Below are 20,794 nucleotides of genomic sequence, written 5' to 3' on the forward strand. Positions count from 1 at the left end.
AGGCTAGTTTAGTAATTTCCCCCAAAAAAAAGTTATGTAACTAACTAGTCCATTAGTTAGTTAAGTATACAATTAGTTGTTAAGCCTAGAACTAATCATAGCTTAGCTATATAAGCTGAAGCTCTTCTATGTAAACATTGATTCATTCATTTTTCTTTATCTGAATAAGATCAAATACTTTTTCTCTCAATTATCTTCAAGACTAATTCACATATAATTTTGGGAAACGGGTCAAAATTACCTCTTTATTTTGAAATATTTGTCATATTCATTCTTCTTTATACTATGTGGTCAAATTGACTTCCATCGTTAACAAAGTTTTTAAAATTACCCTTAAACCTAACGGGTCCCCTAATTCCCATTTTAATTACCCAATTTCAATTAACTAACTCATAAACCCGTAATCCATAATCCAATCACAATCTTAGAACATCTTGCTAAATGTTGTCAAAAATAAAACATTAAATCACATTCTTGAATTTATTTTCATCTTTGGCAGCATAAAACAGGGAGCAGCTCTGCTCCAGTAAATATGGCTCCATTAGATATCGATACTAGCTTAGACTAATGACACGTGTCCACTTGTCACGACCCAATTTAGCTAAGTCGTACGGGCACCTACCTTTCCCACCTCGGTAAGCTAACCCTCAACCCAATGACAGTAAAAACGTAAATAAGCCACTAAATAAGCGGAAGTGAATAAATCACGTAAGTCTGACGGGTAATACTATAGAACAAGTGCGGAAATAAGAAAATACACCCCAGAGTCTGGTCTAATCCATACAAGAGCATCAAACTAGAATCTACAAGTCTGGAATATCAAAAATACATTAACACTGAATATGTCTCGAAATAGAAAATAAGACATAAATAAAGTAGAATCTTTAAGGCCGCAGACGTCTCGTGCTCACCCGGTAGACTCTAAGCAAATCTCGAAGCGATTATCAGCCACGCGAAACAGAAGTAGATAAAACCTGGAATTCTGCATTCATAAAAGAATGCATCAAGTGCAAGTCAGTACAAAATCACAGTACTGGAAGGTATCATAGGCCAACTAAGTTTAGCTAACATAATCCAGACAATAAAGTAAGATAAGCAGATAAATCAACAAGTATAAGTCAAACACAAGTCAGAACCATGTACATGTCATCACCTAGGTTGAAGCATCTAAACCTAAGTGTGCCAAGTCTCAATATATCCAATCCAAAACCAAACAACACAAGTAAATCACCAGATCATCACAATATAAGTCATAATGCAATGCAATGCAATGATGTATGAATGCAAATGCAATGCAATGTCGTGTACACATGTACTCCGGACGGAAGTATCGACGTCTCGGTAGCACAACCCAGGGTGACTCGCGAAGTTTAAGCACTACTCGTCCCGGATCTTTGCCTAACAGACAGACTAGAATCCAGATCTTTGCCCACGGAGGATTTTCATCAGCACAACCCATGGGGGACCCACCGAGTCCATGTACCTCACGGCTCCGGTACAAACCTCAACAACTGCTACCACTCAATCCACGATTCCGAGACAACCATCGGATATCAGACTCTCACGTCACTCTAAATCAAGCGAGCCGGCTAAATCACAGTGTTTTCTCAAGTATCATCAGTGTATCAACAGTATATCATGAAGGATGAGAATGCGTGAAATGTATGAGTCAACATCAATAATCAGATCAATATCACAAGTACCAAGCATGGGTACGCCAACAATATCATGAAAGACTACACAAGTTATGTAAAACACTATCCTCGTATCAAATGTCAACAAGCAAGATACTACAATATCATGATCAAGATATAATAATAGTCCCCAAAATTACCATCACTACGTGGCATCAAACCAATAACAATAGAACAATTCAAATCACAACACAACGGGGTGGCTAGCCCCAATCACACAACAGGGTCCAACCTAAGACAATATCCAACTCAACTTCATACCCGAAGGTTTACATGCTTTCTTCGATAATATTATCTAAATATATGCTTCGCTAAACGAAGTCTCACTATAGGGTAAGCCATAACCTACCTGGAAGGTCGAACAGCAATAAGACCAACAATCACTCCTTAGCCTTAGCCTTAGCCTTCCCTTTCCGCTGAGCCTCAAGATCAAGAAAGTCTAGGCATAATCGAAATCTAGATTAGAAATCATGAAGATCGATACCTATATTGCTATCATTCAAATTAGATAAAAAACCAACCCTAGAATTTGGAGAAAAGGGGCCCACAAGGGCAAAACGGGAAATTCGGGGGTAAATTATCCAATTAAACTCTAAGTGATCAAAACCCATCAACTAATTGCTACATTAACTCAAGGATTCATCCAATTTCGAAATCCAAGCAAAACCCCCAATTTTGGCTATAAATCCTAACTCTTAAATTCAAGGATTCAACACTAATAATGGAAGATATATGATTAACAACCTTAGATACATCATAATTTAGCACAAACCCAATCAATTTCGTCATTTAGAAGCTTAGATAGAATATTCATTAAACCCACCTTTAATCTTCACCACTTAATTACTAACAAGGGAAAAGGGGATTCTAAGATGATTAGGAATAACGGAATAGCAAGGAGATTAGGAGGACTTACCACCAAGAATCCTCTAGAATTGCTCCCAATAAGAACCACTTTCGAAATAATAAATGAATGAAAAGACTTGGGGTTTTATATCATTAACTACCCCGATCCTTTGCCGATCCGCTTCACTCGGTTTCGCTTCGGCTTGCGCCGCCCCGGTCATACCTACATGGCACGGGACGCTTCAGTGGCAGGGTGACCGCTATAGAGGTACTGCTGCCACGGTCTTTGGTGCCGCCAAAGCGGGCACCAGACACCAGAAAACTATTCCAATTTTCACAACTCAACCCGAATTTTCGACTAACTTCCGAGGCCATCTGCTCACAAACCATATACACAGACATACATAAAAACACGCTACGAACGCACCCGTGACCTTGAAAATTCCAACGGAGGTCTCGTTGACCGAGTCAACCCCCGATACCTCAATTCCAACTTTCCAACCCAAGCCCCAAAATGCATCCGAGTGCATTGGGAACCGAACCAGATATACACACAAGTTCTAAAAGACCATCCGGACCTCTCGGAATTGACGAATTTTCGAAAAAGATCTGTTTACCCAAAAGTCAACTCTTCTACGCTTTAAGCCCAAATTTCACAAAAAGTCGCCTGAATCAAATCTAAACACCCCGGGAAGCGTGTCAACGGTCCCCTCGGGTCCAAAGTGAGCTAACCAAGCTCGGGAAAGGTCAAAAGGGCCGAAAATGCAATAACGACCAAACGGCTCGTTACACATGAGTCGTGTAATTAACACTTGGGCTGATATCATTAACCGTGCCAACCTTGGTATAGAAGTTATGCACGAACGTAATGCTCATAACTTTCCTTAATTTTCACGGTTTGGACTGCTATGGTGGTAAGAACTTAAAAACGGATTATGACAGTAGCATTTGAAATGTATGAACAATTCCTTTCCTCTTAATTTAGTTTCACTAATTATTTTATTTAATAAAGCATGATTATTTTTTATTTATTTAGATAATACATTAAAGAATTATTGTTTTCAGCAGATCTGGTTTATTTAGTTATCTTATATTATTAATTCTTGTTTTGAATTTAATTTTTGCCTCTGTACATATAGTTTGCTTAACCAAGAAAAATAAATAAAGGGATCGGTGGGACAGTTTGTTCAGAGGCAATCGTGATTTCGCAACTGAAAAAGCTTAAAAGGGCGGAACATTTGTACTTTTAACGCCAAACATTATTTTCGCTTTTAACTCTTCACTTGTTAAAACTACAAGATTTGAGATGTGTTTTAGTATGTTGACTGGAGTACATCTTTAATTTAAGATCAAAGATTAAAAAAAAAAAAAATGAATTTTATGTCAAAACAAACTAAAATATATTATTAAAAAATACATGGAGTATATGAACAACATGGAGTGATGGTTCTCAATTCTCATAGACAACTTTGTAGGTCTCATCTCATTCTTTTGTACGGAGCCAAGTTTTGCACCTATCGTTTTTTTTTTTTTTTTTTTTTTTTTTATAGACAACTTTGTAGGTCTCATCTCATTCTTTTGCAAAAACCTCTATACTACAAGAATGTAAGAAAAATGAACTACAAAAGATCAAATTTGATCACCTATCTAAGATTTAATACAAGTAAGGTGAGGCCCTTGTTCTTTGAACTTGTAAAATCTTCTAAATCTTGTTTTTTTTTTTTTTTTTTCCAAAAGTCTTGGAACTTCATATTTGTTTGATCTAGCCTTATTTGAAATTAGATCAGAATATGCCTTGAAATTTTGTCTTCAAAATATTTTCAAGTTTTTGAGATAACCTAGGCATTTAGACGACTCCTCATCCATGTCAATCCTAGGACCTTCACTAGATGGTATTGCTACTTGTAAGTTACTTTGAGGCTTTGCAAGCATACCTTGCAAGCACCTATCGTTTTTAAGGTGAAATTGACTTTAATTTTTTTTTTTTTTTTTTTAAGTTTTGACTTAATATTTGTTTGGCCATGAAATTAGATCAGATCTTGAAATTTTGTCTTCAAAATATTTTCAAGTTTTTAAAACTGGCTTAGACAAAAAAATCACAATTTTTTTTCAAGTAAAATATAAACAACGTAAGTTTCAAAAATCACAACTTCAAAAACTCAAATTTTCAAGTTTTAAGTTTCAACTTCAAAATCTATTGCCAAACGGGAGCTTAGATATAGCATTTTTCCCAACTATTTTTAAAACTTAAAGAGAGTGGATAAAAATCATGCAAAGATATTTAAGAAGCTTCTGGTTGAATCATGCAAAGGACAGAAAAATATTTCAAACTACTTTTCATATTCTTTTTGCTTCGTCTTTTCAGTCCCACATTCTTTGGAGTTCGCTATATCAATTTTATATAAAACTTGTAAACTTCTTTTTATAAATATGACACATTATAAATTTTCTAATAATTTCTTTTGAAGTCTTGTAAAAAGAATACAATACACATCGATTAATGAAATCATAATAAAATAATGCTAATCAAGAGGGATCGCACAAAACACCACGGATGCTACCAACCTTTTCAATGATTATTCATCCCTGGTTTTATATGCTGCTCCCTTGATTCGCACATTATTTATTATAATCCCATTGTTCGATGTGTCTTGTTTCTTTTTTACCAAGACTTTGAAAAAAACTCATGATTTAACAGAAAAGTTATGATGTGCTGTATTCGAACAAGAATTTGTTTATACTAACTTCTGTAGGAGTACATAACAAAAATGATTCTACTAAAATTTTATTGAAGTTCTTTGCATGGTTTATCACACTCTTTGAATTTTGAAAAGAGTTAAGACTACTGCTATATACTAGCCAAAATCTTTAGAGCAAACTTTATTCAATTTCAACTTAAATTAAACGATAGCAGCAAAAACTTCGTCGAGCAGTCAGGCATACCTGCCAAGCTAGGATCCTCAGCCATGCTGATTTTGAGACAATATTGTTGCGGAAGGAGTTGAGACATAGGGTGTGTTTGGTACGAAGGGAAACATATTCCAAAAAATATTTTCTTGAAAAACAAGCTAATTTCTTACTTATTTTTTAGTGTTAGCAAAAAAAAAAAAAAAACAAAAAAAAAAAAAAAATATCACAACAACATTTATATATAATCTAGCAAAACACTATGGTGTGGGATGCGATGGGGAGTGGGGGTCCAGGAATGGCGGGGGGCAGGAAGGTCCAGGGGTGGAGGTTACGTTGGGAGCGTTGGGTGGTAGGGAGGAGACAATAAACTTGAAATGTCACCTATGGAACTTGTTTTCCCCCCTTCTATTTGGGAAGTCATTATCTTCATTTTTAACGAACTTATTTTTCTAGGAAAAATATTTTCTAAAAATTTTGACCAACCTAACATAAAAAAAATTTAAAAACATTTTCCAAAAATTGTTTTCATATATACGGATGACACCCATAGATGATACGAATGTTGATATACAGATCTGTGAGGAAGAAAGGGAGTGATGATGGGAATGGGAAAGACTCAAGTCAGAGTAGGGAGGGAATGTTTATTTGCAGTTGTTGTAGTACAACTTTTCATTTCCTGTTTGGTCTTCAGTGTACAATTTGCATGAAATCTATTTTTCATCTACGAACTAATAAGTAAGGTCCCATAAATCCGTAGCTAGAAAAATAAATTTTTTCCCTTTTTCTGGAAAGTATTTTCTTATATTCAATTTTAGCTCCAGATCTTTGAAAAAAATCCTCGATGCGGCTTCTAAAGAAAGTCAACTTAGACATCTTCAAGAGCTTAACCAAAGAGAGGTGGATCCCGGTGTTATTGAACAATAGTCACCTAATATCACTTTTGGTGTTCAGACTCATGTAACTGCTGCTGTGTCGGCATTCAGACACAAGCTGAGTGATACGAAATGTTTTCTTTTTTAAATAAAAGTAAGTTCATTTTTTTTCTGAAACAGATGCACTGCCCATAGTCACGTTGCAATGGTAGGCATCACCCTTAGCGAGGGTTGTAACCTAAATTCTTGTCCAAGTCCAACTTTAGACCATCTTTATTGCAACGGCAAAGCTAATTAAGCCCTAATCCAGTGTTTGTTTACTTGCAGTGTTAAATGAGTTCACTATCCAAGATTGTGGTGGAATGAATGATAATCCATGACCTTTAACCAAACACCTTAGGTTTGAGCCTTGAGAACGGAAAAATCGCTAATAGGAAGCCTTTCCCATTTAATGGAACCTATGTAACACAACTTTGGATTAGTCAGGCAAGTGGATGCCTGCAACCAAAGGCTAAACCGAAAAAGATGTTGGAACGGTAATTCTCATTGCCAAAGGCTAAACCGAAAAAGATGTTGGAACAGTAATTCTCATTGCAACTTGACTTATTATAGCCCGTTCACATGCTAACTATACGACAACCCTGGAGAGCGATTAAAATTCTTCTTTGGCACGATTCCCAAGAATATTTGATACCGTTTGGTGTTAAACCTTAAGAAGGGTCTATCAAAAACGGCCTCTACCTCTCAAAGTAGGGTAAGGTTTGAATACACTTTACCCTCCCCACCCCACTTGTGAAACTACACTAGGTATGTTGGCAGTGTCCAACCTCCAAAGAAAAGCATGGAATTGTGCACCCAAGGGTAAGACCTAGTGCCAAATTAGAGGAGATCCATGAGGTCAAGTTCAAATCCTAATGGAGGCAAAGAAATACTACGTTTTCTTCTCTGCGTAAAGCTTGGTGGACGGAATTTTCCAGTAAATATACTGGTGGGAAGTATGAGATACTCAACAGAATAGACGAGCTGGCCCTACCACCACTAAGAAAAAGACAAAATTGCTGAACCTTTCACTCCCTACAGGGAAGCGTAAAATGCCAATGACAGAACATGATCTGAAAGAAGGAATTGCTCAACTTTTCACTACCTTGCCAAGTACCGTCTGGTGCAATCAATTGAGGGTCGTGTTGATCTTGGTGCAATTTTGGTTGTTCACCCTTTCAACTTTATGCACTTTCCATGCTATAATAACCAGAGTACAGTGGACTTATGCGGCCATGTCAGGGTTTTCTTTTTCCCTCGACCTTCACAAACATGCATCAAGACATTTATGGAAAAACTATTGTTAACGCATAACCCTCGCTATTCAAGAACTTAAATATGAGATCTGCCATTACAAGCCTAAATCTAAGATCCGCCAAGCCCTTCTAAATTACAATCCAAAAGCACCATCATTCTGTTTTATTTTAGTCACTACTATACCTGCATCTTTTAATTTCAATTAACAAGCTTCACACGCACTTTACTTCCATATTCTCGAGAAAACGTGTACCTCCCTCACTACCATCTTTCAACTAACAAATTAATCGCTGTTCAATGACTTTACTAGGGTCATCCATTAGCTAAGGCCTGCATAAAGTCAAGTTGTAAACATCAACAAATGCTTATAGATAAACAAATACAATCAAGACGAACCATTCGCCTCCGCAAAAATGCAAACTGAATACCCCAAGTGGGAATAGCTGAATGCTGATCCTTTCTTTGGAACCATTGGGTAATTGCTTCACCATTTTGGGTCTTTTTAGGTAAAGGCATAGTGCAGTCATGTAACTGCGTCTTTACCTTGGAAGAAGGGCAAGCTGGAGGTTTTTGGACAGCAAGAATGGAAATTCTAATTACTACTAATAACTAAACATCTCAAGATAAGATAGGAGAAGAGAGGGTTGCTAAGTGGTAAGCACCCTCCACCTCCAATTTTGAGGTTACGGCTCGGGTCACCAAGGGAGCAAAGCAAGGAAGCTCCTGCGGAGGGTGAAAAAAATTAGTACAAGATAGAAACTCACCATTAAATACCATCACTAACAGCGTGACGCCGATTCAACCTGTAGAATAAATAGCTCTTCACATTTCTTTGTTTTATCTACAATCCCGTTTAGATTACTTTTTTACATCTAGCGGTCATAAGGAAATTCCATGTCATTCTCTGTCACTTTGAACGGCTGAGGATGTTGGCCAGAGCAATAGAGATTCCACATCTTAAAATAAGACCGCTCCAGATTCCGTACCTAATGATGCACAGAAAAAGAATAAGCACTGTTTAAGTAAAAGAATAGCATCAAAGCAACACAATTGTAATGGCGGTTCAGCAAATATAAGGTTCTCGACGTCATAAGCATTGAGTAAGAGTCATGTATCGTGGAGTTCGATCACTCACCCAGCGTCCTGTGTCAAACAGAGGGCAACCCAGGCGCACAGCCTTGAGTCTATTGGTGAGATCTTGGAGCTTGGGACGATTCAGTGCCAGTGAAACTGCTTTCTCCTCATACTCCTTCATACTGTAAAACATAAAGCAGATCAAGATGAACAAAGCCCGAAAAGGTAGAAATACATGGATAAGAAAAGTATACTCTCCTTTTCTTTGTTTCAACACAGGCCATTCCCATATGAGACCTAAGTTGCTCGGACTCCCCAAAAATGCTGCCGCACCCGTGTTGGATCCTCCAAAAATACACTACTTTTGGAGGATCCGACACGCACCCGTCGATATTTTGAAGAGTCCGAGCAACATAGTATGAGACTATAGCTTTATATGGTTTAAACTAAGGTAGATGCCCTTTTCACAGTGCAATTTTCTTCAAGCAGAATAAAATTATACTAGATTGTTCAATCTTACTGTCAGTTCGAGTTTGTACCAAACATTTACTAGATATATACCAATAGTAGACCGCCGGCCATACAAGATAAGAGTTCACATGTATAAAGAATAAAGCTTCTAAAACGCAAGTCAGTTGAACATCAACTTAAGAAGAAACATGTTTGCCAGGTCCAAGCCATCATAGAAACCTGCAAGTCCAAAACACCTACCTGCTAACAACCATCTCCTCACCAACCCCTGTGGCCAAACACAACGAACCAGCAACTCTAGTTGCCATTTTCTCAAGGGGAAGGGTGACCATAGGTAGACCAGCCCAAAGTACATCCGTTCCAGTGGTATGTGCATTGCAAAGTGGCCTATGACAAAGGGGGAAAAAAAAAAAAAAAAGGGAGATTCATCAGCATGAGTTGAATCGACACAGGATATTCAAAAAGCAAGATGTAAGAAAGATTGTAATATTCTAACGTGTCGAGGCAAAGATCTGCCAAGGAGCTGCGTCTGATGTGCTCTTGTTTCATCGCAACATCTGTGAAAATAATTTGGTCTGGCTGCACACCTTGTGCAGCAGCATCTGGAAAATATAAAATCACATTAAGGATATCTCCTGTAACAGATGTCATAAGATAATATATCAAAAGCCTCATCAGACAAACTTATAGTAACAGAAGTAGTGTGAAAGAGAAACATACGTGCGCGAACCCTCATTTCCCCTGCAGCTGGAAATCTGAGCAGCCAAAGAGCACTGTTTGGTACACGCTTAAGAATATTGCACCTGCAACATCAACTAAAGAGCATAATGCAAGTTGTCTTAACGGACAGTATACCAATATAAATGCCATCCGAACATTACCATGTCTTAAATATCTCAGGATCCATCTTGTAGAGCTGATTAAAACAAGCAAAAATGAATTTGTCCTCTGGCAGCCCATAATCTGAGCGCCTGGGTTGGCAGCTTGGATCTAACACGTCACAGTTTTTCTAGACAGTGGCAAGAAACCCATCAACATTTGGGAAAAGAGAACAATCATAGAAAATTCAAGATAAGAATCTCAGAAGTTTGAGACCAAGAACTCACTTGCTTATAATCATTGACAAAATAACAGTGAGGGAGATGGACAAGCTTCTCTGAGTAAATATGTGAGTACCGCATGGGTGATACAAACTACCAAGCATACAGGAGAAGCAATGTCAAGGACAAGAAAGAAAAGCAAATAATGTTAAGTCTAAATGTGTGAGTATTGCGTAGGTGAAACAAACTACCGTGCATTCAAAAAAAGGATGCCAAGATCATAGGAAAATGGAAAATAACTAAAATACCTCATCAGTAACCAAATAATGTATATAGTTAGCTCCAGTGGTTCCAGGGAACCCCATATATGAAACCTGGATGGGAGCAGGCTGCATTGCAAAGATCTCATTTCGGGCTCCCTACAAAACATAATTAGAAGGCTAAAAATGAGCAGTAGTTACCAATGCAAAGCTTTGCACCAGCAGATTAAAGAAGTAATGCTTTTATGATGCTCAAAAACAATAAATACTCGGTTATATGGCCACAAAAATAAAGCTCAGGAGAACGTCCAGAATTCAGTAGTTAGGCAATGAAAAAATGTAAGAACATTTCCAAATACTCATAGCCCAAGGTCATGCTTATCCAAGTTTTGATCCTGATCTCATATTTCCGAGGAACATCGAACAACGATGGCTCCATTTTTTTTCTTTTTCTTATCTTTTATTCTTTAAAGGGTTGCATTCATAAACAAAATGAGTTCAGCTACAAAACAACAGTATGATCTCATTAAGATTATCAAGGTTAGGAACCGATATCATACCTTAGTATAACCATTAAGATTGATCAGGATCTGTATTTGATCCTCATTGATCATCCTAGCTATCACATCAGATGTCAAGGACGATACATCAACAAAATGCTCTACTTCTGACTGAATGCGAAGCCTCCACTCAGTGCCATCATTTGGACTCAAAGCATAGCAGAACACCTGAGATAGGAGTTCTTGTAGGTTTAATAGGAACCAGGGGGGACGTAACAGCAGCAATGCATCTTAAAAACAATATGTCATCCAAACCTCAACATTTTCTCTGTCGTGCATGCCGAACACCGAACCCATCAGATGTGATAGTGGGTGGTTGCCAAAATCACTGCTCACATATCTAGGCACATTTAAAAAATCTCATTACATCGGTTCCATTTGTGAGCAAATGTAGTGTTCGAGGAAGATGGAAGCAAGTAGACAGCTGTCGGAGACTTACCCAACCCTAAGCCGACCACTCCTGCCACCACCCTTTATTGGCAATGGAGGAGGATGACTGAAAGGAGGAAGTGAGAAGCGAGCTGCAATTACAGAACAGTGCTGGGCATACTTGCAACTGTATAATCAAAGGAAAGGTTAGTTAGAAAGTCACACATCATTCTTTTCTGTCGATCCAAAAGAAAACCCTTACCTGATTTCTAGAGCTAGCAGTGGATCGAGAGGGTAAGCAATTGCATGGAAAGGCTGTACACTCGGGATAACTGACATCTATGACAAAGTTGCCATAGAGAAAATAATCAAGGAAAATATGAATCAGTATCACTGTGATCAACATATAGCTTACAATACCGATTCATTATGGTTGAATGAGAAGCTGAAATACCTTAATCTGTCTTCTCAGGATCCCCTCAACTTCAATAAACATCTTCTCTCGATCATCCCAATCACAGATACACTAGAAAGTATGAAATCAAACACAATAAGTATGCCAGAAAAAAGAATTCCAGCAAACATTCATCTACTCAGCAGGTACAAATCAAGCCTCATCCCAGAAATAGTCCATTAATAGATAATATTATCTAATGAGCTTAATATTTTCAGGTAAGGTCTTATCAAGTTGGAAAAGGAAACAAATGACATGAACTCTTTGATAAACCCCACCCAAGAAAACATAGGCAACTGACGGGTGAAGCTACCTGTAACGTGTGAAGAAGATTACAAGTTGCTTCTGGGAAGTCAGGACGTAGCATTAAAGCTTGCCTATAGCTTTTTATAGCTGCTTCCACATTGCCACTGCAGCAGATCGAATAAAAGCATTACAAACGAGCAAAATGGACATATACAGACGCATGGGGAAGGACCATCAACTGTTTGAAGCTTGTGAGCTAGACAATGAACCTGTCCTTATAAGATGACGCCAAATTTGCATGAGCCTCTGCCATATTTGGTCTAATGGTAATAGCTCGCATATAGTCCTGAATAGCTTCATTAACTCTACCAATCTCCTTGTACGTGTTACCTCTATTGACTAGTCCATCAGCTGCCAAGGGGTCAATCCTGAGCACCTCATTATAGCAAGATATGGCATCTGCATAGTTACCCTGTAAGTTAACCAAAAGAAGACAATTATTTGTCTGGCCAAAACCAACAGGGAAGCGCACTAATTTGTCAAGAGAACAATCCCTTCTAGTTATCTTTGCTACCACATACAGCCTTTCGAACAGCTTTTCTGTCATTGACATGAAAATTAATGACTCTTCCAAAACACATATAAACATGTACCTGCTGCTTGTATATTATGGCTAAATTGTTAAAAGGAGCTGAAAGCCCAGTTGTCACAGCTAGAGTTGCCTTGTAACACTGTGCAGCGGCACTCATCATGTTCCTAAAGAATCAGGAATGATAAATCCGAAGATTACTTGATCTGAGTGCTTCCTTATTTCCTCCCAAAAGGGGTTAAAAACAAAAGAAAATAATTAATTCAAACAAGTAAACCCTACCACTCCATATAAATGTTTCCAAGATTAGTCAGTGCTTGAGGATGATTAGGTTGAAGTGAGAGGCATTGCTGCAAGCACCAACCGGATAGATTAAGAAAATAGCACGATAAAGCACCAAAAAAGCAAGTATCCGCACAAAAAGCGAATATAGCTTACACGATAGCAGTGAATTGCTTCCTCAACCCTACCAGCGTCTTTCAGAGCATTACCCTAAAAGCAACAGAGTGGAAAGAGTAGATAATTAACACCCAAAGAAATCAATTTTGTACTGGACAACTACGCAGTAGAAGATGAAATAAAGGCCCACCAGATTGTTATATGCCTCCAAGAATCCAGCATCACTGGTAATAGCTCTCTTGTAATTAAGCATGGCCATTTCCAGGTTACCTTGTTCGTAGTACACAGTAGCTAAGTTGCCTGCACATAAATGACTGTCACGCTAAAAAAGAAAGCAGTATGATTTATCCCTAAGAAAAAAAAAAAGGGAAGGGAAGAAGTATGATGTGATAATTCTGTGCAGACATCCATAAATACACTTACTAATAGAAAAAGACATCTATAAGTATAGATGAGTACTGTACAAATGCAATCACCCAGTAGAGCAACCTCATAGCAACGGATATGAAGCTAAGACCGAGAAAGGAGCACTTACCAAAAGCCATAGCATAGTCTGGTCGCACAAGGAGAGCACGCTGGTAACACATAATGGCCTCCTGTGGCATTCCCAGAGCCTGGAAAATACAAAGCAAATACACATATTTCCCACATTCTTCTCCTTGCACCACAGACCATATTAGCACAATGCAGAAGCGCTTACCTTGTACACATTTCCCAGGTTCAAATATGCATCTGAAAATTTTGGTTTTAGCTTGACAGCTTCCTGGATATGACAAGTTTGAACCACAAAATAGTGAGTCCACTTAATAGCCCATAAACAAAGAAAGAAAGAAAAATCAAAACAAATCCAAGACTCTGATTTAATAAAGTAATACGCAGTACGATATAAGTTGCTCCATACCTTGTAGTACTGCAATGCCCTGTTAAGATCACCAGCATCCATAAAGAGGCTAGCAAGATTGGACCATGCAACAGCAAATGTAGGTTGTATGCGTAGTGCCTCCACATAACAATTGTATGCCTAACGGAAAACTAATAATCAAGACAACAGAAATCAACCAGCATAACAACAGCCAGCAAAGCATGTATAGCCAACAGAAATGCACAGGAACTGCACTTCAAGACTCAAATACCTGTCAAAGAATAACAAAATTGAAGAATGCAGAGTATATCTAACTCAGACATGTGTAGATGTTGTACAAAGTTCAGGTCCACAACCATCCGACAGCCACTCGTAAAATACTATAGGGCCCACCATCGATGGCAGAGCAAAACAAAACAAAGTTACGAAAGACCCAGTGTTTTACCTCTTGCACCAAACCTTGTGCTTTCATCAGATTCCCAAGATTGCTATGTGCGTCAACCTAGAAAGAATACATGCGAATGAAGAAAGAAACATAGGAAGAAGCAAACCAACTGAACTGTTAAAATGAAGCCAAATAAATAGGTAATCTTGAATACCAGGCGAGGATTTAAAGCTAGAGCCTGACGACAACATTGGGCGGCCTCACTCAACCTTCCTTTCCTCATATATGCACCAGCTAAATTTGACCAAGCATCAGCAAAATTGGGACGCAGCTGCAACCAAAATATTGACTTAATTATGTCGTCCAACAATAATGAACCATCGTTATATTATAGCAGAATATTATAGAAAACACCTTTACTGTATATACTTTATCAAGATTCCAAACCAAAAGCCAAAACTTGCAAAATTTATAGTTGAGAAACATGTTGCCATAATTCTTGAGAAAGGAGAGATTTCTATCACGTTGGAAAATGAAGGTCTTCTTTTGGTTTTGAAAGAAGAAAAGAACAACAAAGAATTTCTAGGACCCAAATTGACCCGTATATATTCTTTTCCTATCCAAATTGCCCATTATATATTCGTTAATCTGATAACCAGATTGCCCCCTACTATCCTTGTGAGCTCCATTTGAAAAGGTAGAGCTTTTCTTAATCACCCAGAATTAGTCTGTTATCAGACAGAAAATTCCTCTTTGAACAAATTGTTAAGCATAGCCAAACAGAAAGGTCACTGTTAGTGCTAGAAGTCAAAACCCCAGAAACTATAACTTAAGAGAACAAGTGACCTGAAGAGGTACAGACTCAAAAATAAATTTAACCCTCTTTGATCACAACAGAAGGGACAGAAATTTAGTCATGCTATTAACCATCAATCTAAGTAGGATAAATAAAAATCATAAATTCTGATAAGGCAAATGAAGATGCATGCAAACCTCTATTGCAATCAAATAATAGCGTATTGCAACATCGATATTGTCTTTTTCCTGCAAACAATAGAAGCCAAACAAACCATATCAATGTTCAATCACAAAAAGAAAAAGTTAGCAACGAGACGAACTAATACCACCATACCTTCCAAGCATTTGCCATATTTCCATAGCACTCAGCAAAGTGTGGGTTAACGCGGATGGCTTCTTCATTTTTTGCAATGCACATATCAAAATCATGCAACTAAAACAAGGAAAATAAAAATGCTTTACTTAGATAGATGGGGATAAGTAAAAATAAAATGCTTTACTTTAGATCTAAGGGGATAAGTACATGCAAGATATAGGAAACACAGTGAATATAAAACACTGTCAAGAAAGTATACTTGATAATATATGGCCCCCAAAAGAAGGAGATTATCAGTGCGTTGGGGATTTCTCTCATAAACTGCCTTGCTATGCTCTAGAGCCAGTTTATAGTTTCCACCTTTGTACTTCTGATGAGCAAGAGTTAAAAGTGTGTCCTCATCAACTGTGGCACAAGAAATACAGATGTCAAAAGCTATACATATACAGAGAGACAGTGTGTGTGTGAGGGTGTACCAGCAATGCAAGTTATTATTAATATTCAGCTGACAGCAGACTTCACGACCTAACGTAAATATTGCATGCAAATATATCAAGCTTGTAACTATCTAAAAACCGGAAGCTGATGACAATTAAAAGTCCTCAATTCATGTATCAACAAATCAATGACTTCTCTTTTTCTTTTCTTTTTTCCTTTTTCTGTTCTCTACTCTTGATAACTAATATTGAGCAGAATATTCTTAATTTATTTTTATTTTGGATAAAGTAATAAATTTCATTAAAAAAAATATTATGGATACAACAATTCTTTTTTTCCAATAACAGTAGTGTCAAGACGAGCTTCCGCGCACCTCAACTATTCCCCTGAATATCCGCTACCTTCCACCACCACATGCATGGGGTAACTCAACCTACCAAAAGCTTAGGTGGATAGGAAGATGTAAGACATGCCAATCTTTTAGTGAAGTCTAGTAACTGGTCACATGTGATCCACCACAACTAATTGTGTCATCACCAAGAGAAAAGGTGAAACCAACCAACAGTAAATAATGTCCTACATAGCATTCAAGTTTTTTCACTTTGATTTGCGTTAATTTCTTGCAATCTTGTGACTCTTAGTAGGCGTTTGGACATGAATCGAGTGATATTTGGGAAAAAATACTAGTATTTGACGTTAATGTTGGAAAAGGATATTTGGAAGTTGAAATTGTGTTTGGATAACCAAACAGGTTTTGAAGAAAACAAAACTTACAAAAAGCAAAAAAGATAAAATAAATAAATAAATAAAAGAGTTCCAAACGGGCACTTATTTATGTTATATGGACTCTTTGGCATAGCCGGATATTATTGGACTCTTCGACATAGCCAGATATTATTGGACTCCTCAGCATAGCCGAATATTATTGGACTTTTCGGCATCGCCGAATATTATAGTATTTTTTATTTTATTTTTGATGACAAGGGAACCCGCAGCCGCTACCCTTCGGATGCGCACAAGGTAAACCCCGCTACTCTAGTATTCAGGGTCAAATTCATCTATGCTTTGAATTTCATATTTCTATATGCCCTACAAGGCTATAAGGATAATGCAATATATATGTAGGTGAAAAATTGGGATACACGGTAGTAGTTATCTAATTGTTTGGAAGTCCAAAGATCTAAATTTTATGCTATTATTGGTTAGATTTAACTATCCAATCTGCCATAGTATCAATAATCAGACATCAGTCAACCCAAGCCCATTCCTGTTACCCTTATCCGCATAATAAGTTGGAATTAAAAGCACAACAAATTATTCTAAGCTCCAGTCAAACCAGCAAGCCCCTCTCAACAGCTTCATGCATTTCTCAACCTCAGCCTCCTTCACCTCCTTCTCTTACTCTCTCTGTCCAATATGGTGCTTTTATTTCTCCAGAAGTAAGAAGACAAAAGCAAATGCACTTTCCCTCCCTCCATTCTCAATCTTCATCTTTTTCCCTTATGTTCTTCAACTTACTGGCTACCATAATTTGTTGGACAAATCCAGCACCGATCTTACACAGAATGTTAGTTTCGAGTTGGCAAGGGTATGAGGGAAAAGTTGGAATCCTTGTAAAATAGGTCTCAATACTTGAAAGTCATGAATTTCTTAAGATTCTATCCTGCTCTTTAGATGCTTTTGCATCCACTGAGCTGCACTTGTGACCATTTTCAAAGCTGCCTTCAGCCATAAAAGGAGTCCTTGATTCAGCCCTTCAACCCACAATACTTTTGCTGCTCCATTTGAATGCAGAGCTGAAGAAGTCTATGTGCACAACAAAACCAGCGGCTTTTTGCTGATTGCATTTGATTTGAATAATGTAGAAAGCAATGTTCAGATACAAATTCTATGATGAATAACTGCCTCGCATTTATAATGTTACCCCATAAATAACTAAAGTAATTCCTACTACCTTATTGCATTGATTAAAAGTTATGCATACTTATACATCTCAGTGAAAGTTGCTAGTATAAAATTATACTCAGGGTGTGTTCGGTTTGGAGGAAAACATTTTTCCATGTTCGGTTGGTAAAAAGATTTGGAAACCATTTTCTCTAGGAAAACAAGTTCCTTGAAATGAGGAAAATGATTTCCCTAGTGAAACTAGGGAAAAAAATTCCACAAATGGCATTCCACATTGATTCTGTGCTCCCCACCCTCCAAAACGCATCATCTTCACCTCCACCCCCGTATATCCACACCACCCCAAACCCCTAACCTCCCACCCCCACCCCAATAGTACTTGTCTAATGCTTTTTAAGATTAAAAAAAATTGTTTTCGTAGCGATCACAACAAAATAAGTAAGAAATCCACTTATTTTCCTGGAAAACATTTTCCTTCATACCGAACACACCCTTAGTAAGTTAATTAAGTAGAGCCTAGTGGTTTATCATGTCAATCTCCTCATAATCAGCTGAAGGATATAGTAATACCACCAAAACCCACAAGTCAAAAAGAATGGAAGGATAGAATAAGTAAAATAATTCACTTGGTGATGTAATTTCTAAATACAACCTAAGTTAACTAAGTAAACTAATTCAGAACTTCATTATTTCGCCACAAAACAACGAAAAAAAAAAAAAAAGATCCTTACTGATCAATTTCCCCACCAAAAATTCTATAGGATGTGCCGTTTGGCCATAAAAATTATTCACTTTTTTCCGGAAAATTTTTTCACTTGTTTCACTTTTGGGCGTTTGGCCATAAATATTCCGAATACAACTTGAAGTTGTATTCCGGAATACTAAAAACTCAAAAAACTTGTTTTTCACAAAAATCACTTTTTTACAACTACATTTCACCAAAAACTACAATTTCAAAAACTATGGCCAAACACAACTCCAACTCCAACTCCAACTTCAAAAATTTCAAAAAAAGTGAATTTGTTTTTGGTATTTATGGCCAAACGGCACCTAATATACTTCAAAGTAGTCTTCCTACCGATCCTCCACATTAACAAATTCGTAATCTGAACTCTCTAAACATTGAATTATACCTAAAGACAGAATTTTAAGCCAGCGTTTGGCCATAGATTTTGGATCAAGTTTTGAAAACTTATCGTCAAATATCTGTTTGGCCATGAAATTTGATCAGATTTTTAAATTTATCTTCAAAATATTTTCAATTTCTCAGTTTCTGGGAGAAATTTCACTTCCACTCACAAAACTTCAAAAAATTTCCAAGTGAAATGCATGTCCAAACACAAGTTCAAAAACTCAACTTTTCAAGTTTCAACTTCAAAATCTATGGCCAAACGGGAGCTAACAAATTCCTAATCTAAACATCGAATTAAACCTAAAGACATAATCTGTAACCACAAGTCAAACGGTGCCACATAAATTGATACGGAGGGAGTAGTAAAAAAAAAAAAAAAAAAAAAAAAGCTAGAAATATAATTTACCTTCTCGAGACAATTCGGACTTGATGTTGTTAACGTTGGACAAAGACGATGACTCAGAGTAAAAGGGAAAAGACGAATCAGTCCTCGGATCGCCAACACTAACGCCATCATGTGAAACCCTAGAGATCAATAACTGTTGCCGAGGATCGCTTTGCAGAGACAACATCGTTATTTCACAACATACACCAAATTCACGAAAATAAAATGATGAAAAAAAAAATTCAGTGGAAACTGAAGAATTTGATTTCGTGGCAGGAACTGGGAAAAAAAAACTGGGAATTTTATTTGGCTGTATAGAGAGAAGGAAAATATATACTCCCTCCCTCCCTCCCAATTTAAGTACATTCGCGGTCGCGGACTAAATTATCCCGGCCTGAAATTATAATACTTTGACTAATTTATTCTAGTGGGAGGTAATATAAAATAATCTCAAATTTTATGGGTGAATATTTAGGATTAATAAGTTTAGAATTAAATTTATATGGTGTTTGATTGACTGACATACATCTATTACCGATAACCAAGTACATTATAAATGTAATTGTGAGATATCCCACCTAATCTCATATAGGAGTGGGCATAATACGGTATTTGAAAGTTCGGTATGGTAATTTTAGATTTTGGTTTCTAAAAATACTATACCATTACCATACCAAATTAATTCGGTATGGTTAGGTATTTTTAAGTTCGGTATTTTGCGGTACGGTAAATTAGTATCATAGTTTGATCAACTTTGACTTACATATATTCATATCGTAGAGAATTATGACTTCGGCAACTTAAAAAACATCTCAATCATATTGTCTCTTAACACCTTACACATACAAAAATATTCAAAAGAAAATACAAATAATTACCTTCGTAAATCAATTACACAAAAAAGACATTTAAATCAAGATAGAGTCGACAAAGTTCCAAAGTTTAAACAATTAATTTTCTAATAATACTAGTTTATATATTTGTTAGTATTATAATACTAAAATATATGAATTGTATATGTAACCATATATTTCGGTATCGTATTCGGTACTTGGATATTTTCTTTATGAATACCGAATACCGTACCGAATACCAAATTTTTTTAAAATGCATACCAAATACCATAATACCGAAACAGCGGTATAAAAATTTCGATTTCGATATGATAATCGGTATCTACCATACCATGCTCACCCCCAATCGCACATGCCAAACAATGCCTTCTAAGTATCTTACTCTCTCCGTCCCATATTACTTATCCACTTTTTTTGTACGCTTCTTAAGAAATCATAAATAAAATGTGTATTTTACTACCTCACTCATCTCTATCCAACAATAAATTACACTCTAATCAATATGAGTTATTTTCAAAAACACTTAATATTAAGAGTAAAATGAGAAAGATTTTATTAATTCTCTAAGATGAGAAAGATTTTATTAATTCTCTCTTGGTTTTGTAAATGGATAAATAATTTGGGACAGATATTTTTAGT

General features: G+C 36.9%; 1 protein-coding gene across 3 annotated transcripts; it reads right to left on the minus strand.

The window, feature by feature from the left end:
• Nucleotides 1–7,721: 7,721 nt before the first annotated feature.
• LOC132068667 (probable UDP-N-acetylglucosamine--peptide N-acetylglucosaminyltransferase SEC) lies at nucleotides 7,722–19,640 on the minus strand. 3 transcript variants are annotated; one of them, XR_009417460.1, is made up of 30 exons: nucleotides 19,323–19,640; nucleotides 15,701–15,846; nucleotides 15,460–15,558; nucleotides 15,321–15,371; nucleotides 14,542–14,658; nucleotides 14,388–14,444; nucleotides 13,982–14,101; nucleotides 13,781–13,843; nucleotides 13,616–13,694; nucleotides 13,271–13,380; nucleotides 13,120–13,173; nucleotides 12,964–13,031; nucleotides 12,746–12,848; nucleotides 12,362–12,564; nucleotides 12,160–12,256; nucleotides 11,847–11,918; nucleotides 11,655–11,731; nucleotides 11,463–11,579; nucleotides 11,279–11,363; nucleotides 11,024–11,191; nucleotides 10,512–10,622; nucleotides 10,270–10,356; nucleotides 10,045–10,172; nucleotides 9,884–9,966; nucleotides 9,660–9,765; nucleotides 9,404–9,550; nucleotides 8,754–8,874; nucleotides 8,422–8,604; nucleotides 8,015–8,341; nucleotides 7,722–7,941 (listed from the first exon to the last, which is right to left on the minus strand). XR_009417460.1 is itself a non-coding variant. In XM_059462334.1 (28 exons), exons 1-28 carry the CDS (start codon nucleotides 19,486–19,488, stop codon nucleotides 8,491–8,493), a joined length of 2,949 nt encoding a protein of 982 aa, XP_059318317.1. In that variant the 5' UTR covers nucleotides 19,489–19,640; the 3' UTR covers nucleotides 8,361–8,490. The 3 variants fall into 3 exon arrangements, 1 of the variants encoding a protein (XP_059318317.1); XR_009417459.1 differs by having other exon boundaries at nucleotides 7,722–8,341; XM_059462334.1 differs by lacking the exons at nucleotides 7,722–7,941; nucleotides 8,015–8,341 and having other exon boundaries at nucleotides 8,361–8,604.
• Between the last annotated feature and the right edge of the window lie 1,154 nt (nucleotides 19,641–20,794).

This window comes from Lycium ferocissimum, chromosome 8 (genome assembly GCF_029784015.1).
Source record: "Lycium ferocissimum isolate CSIRO_LF1 chromosome 8, AGI_CSIRO_Lferr_CH_V1, whole genome shotgun sequence".
NCBI classification, from domain to species: Eukaryota; Viridiplantae; Streptophyta; class Magnoliopsida; order Solanales; family Solanaceae; genus Lycium; species Lycium ferocissimum.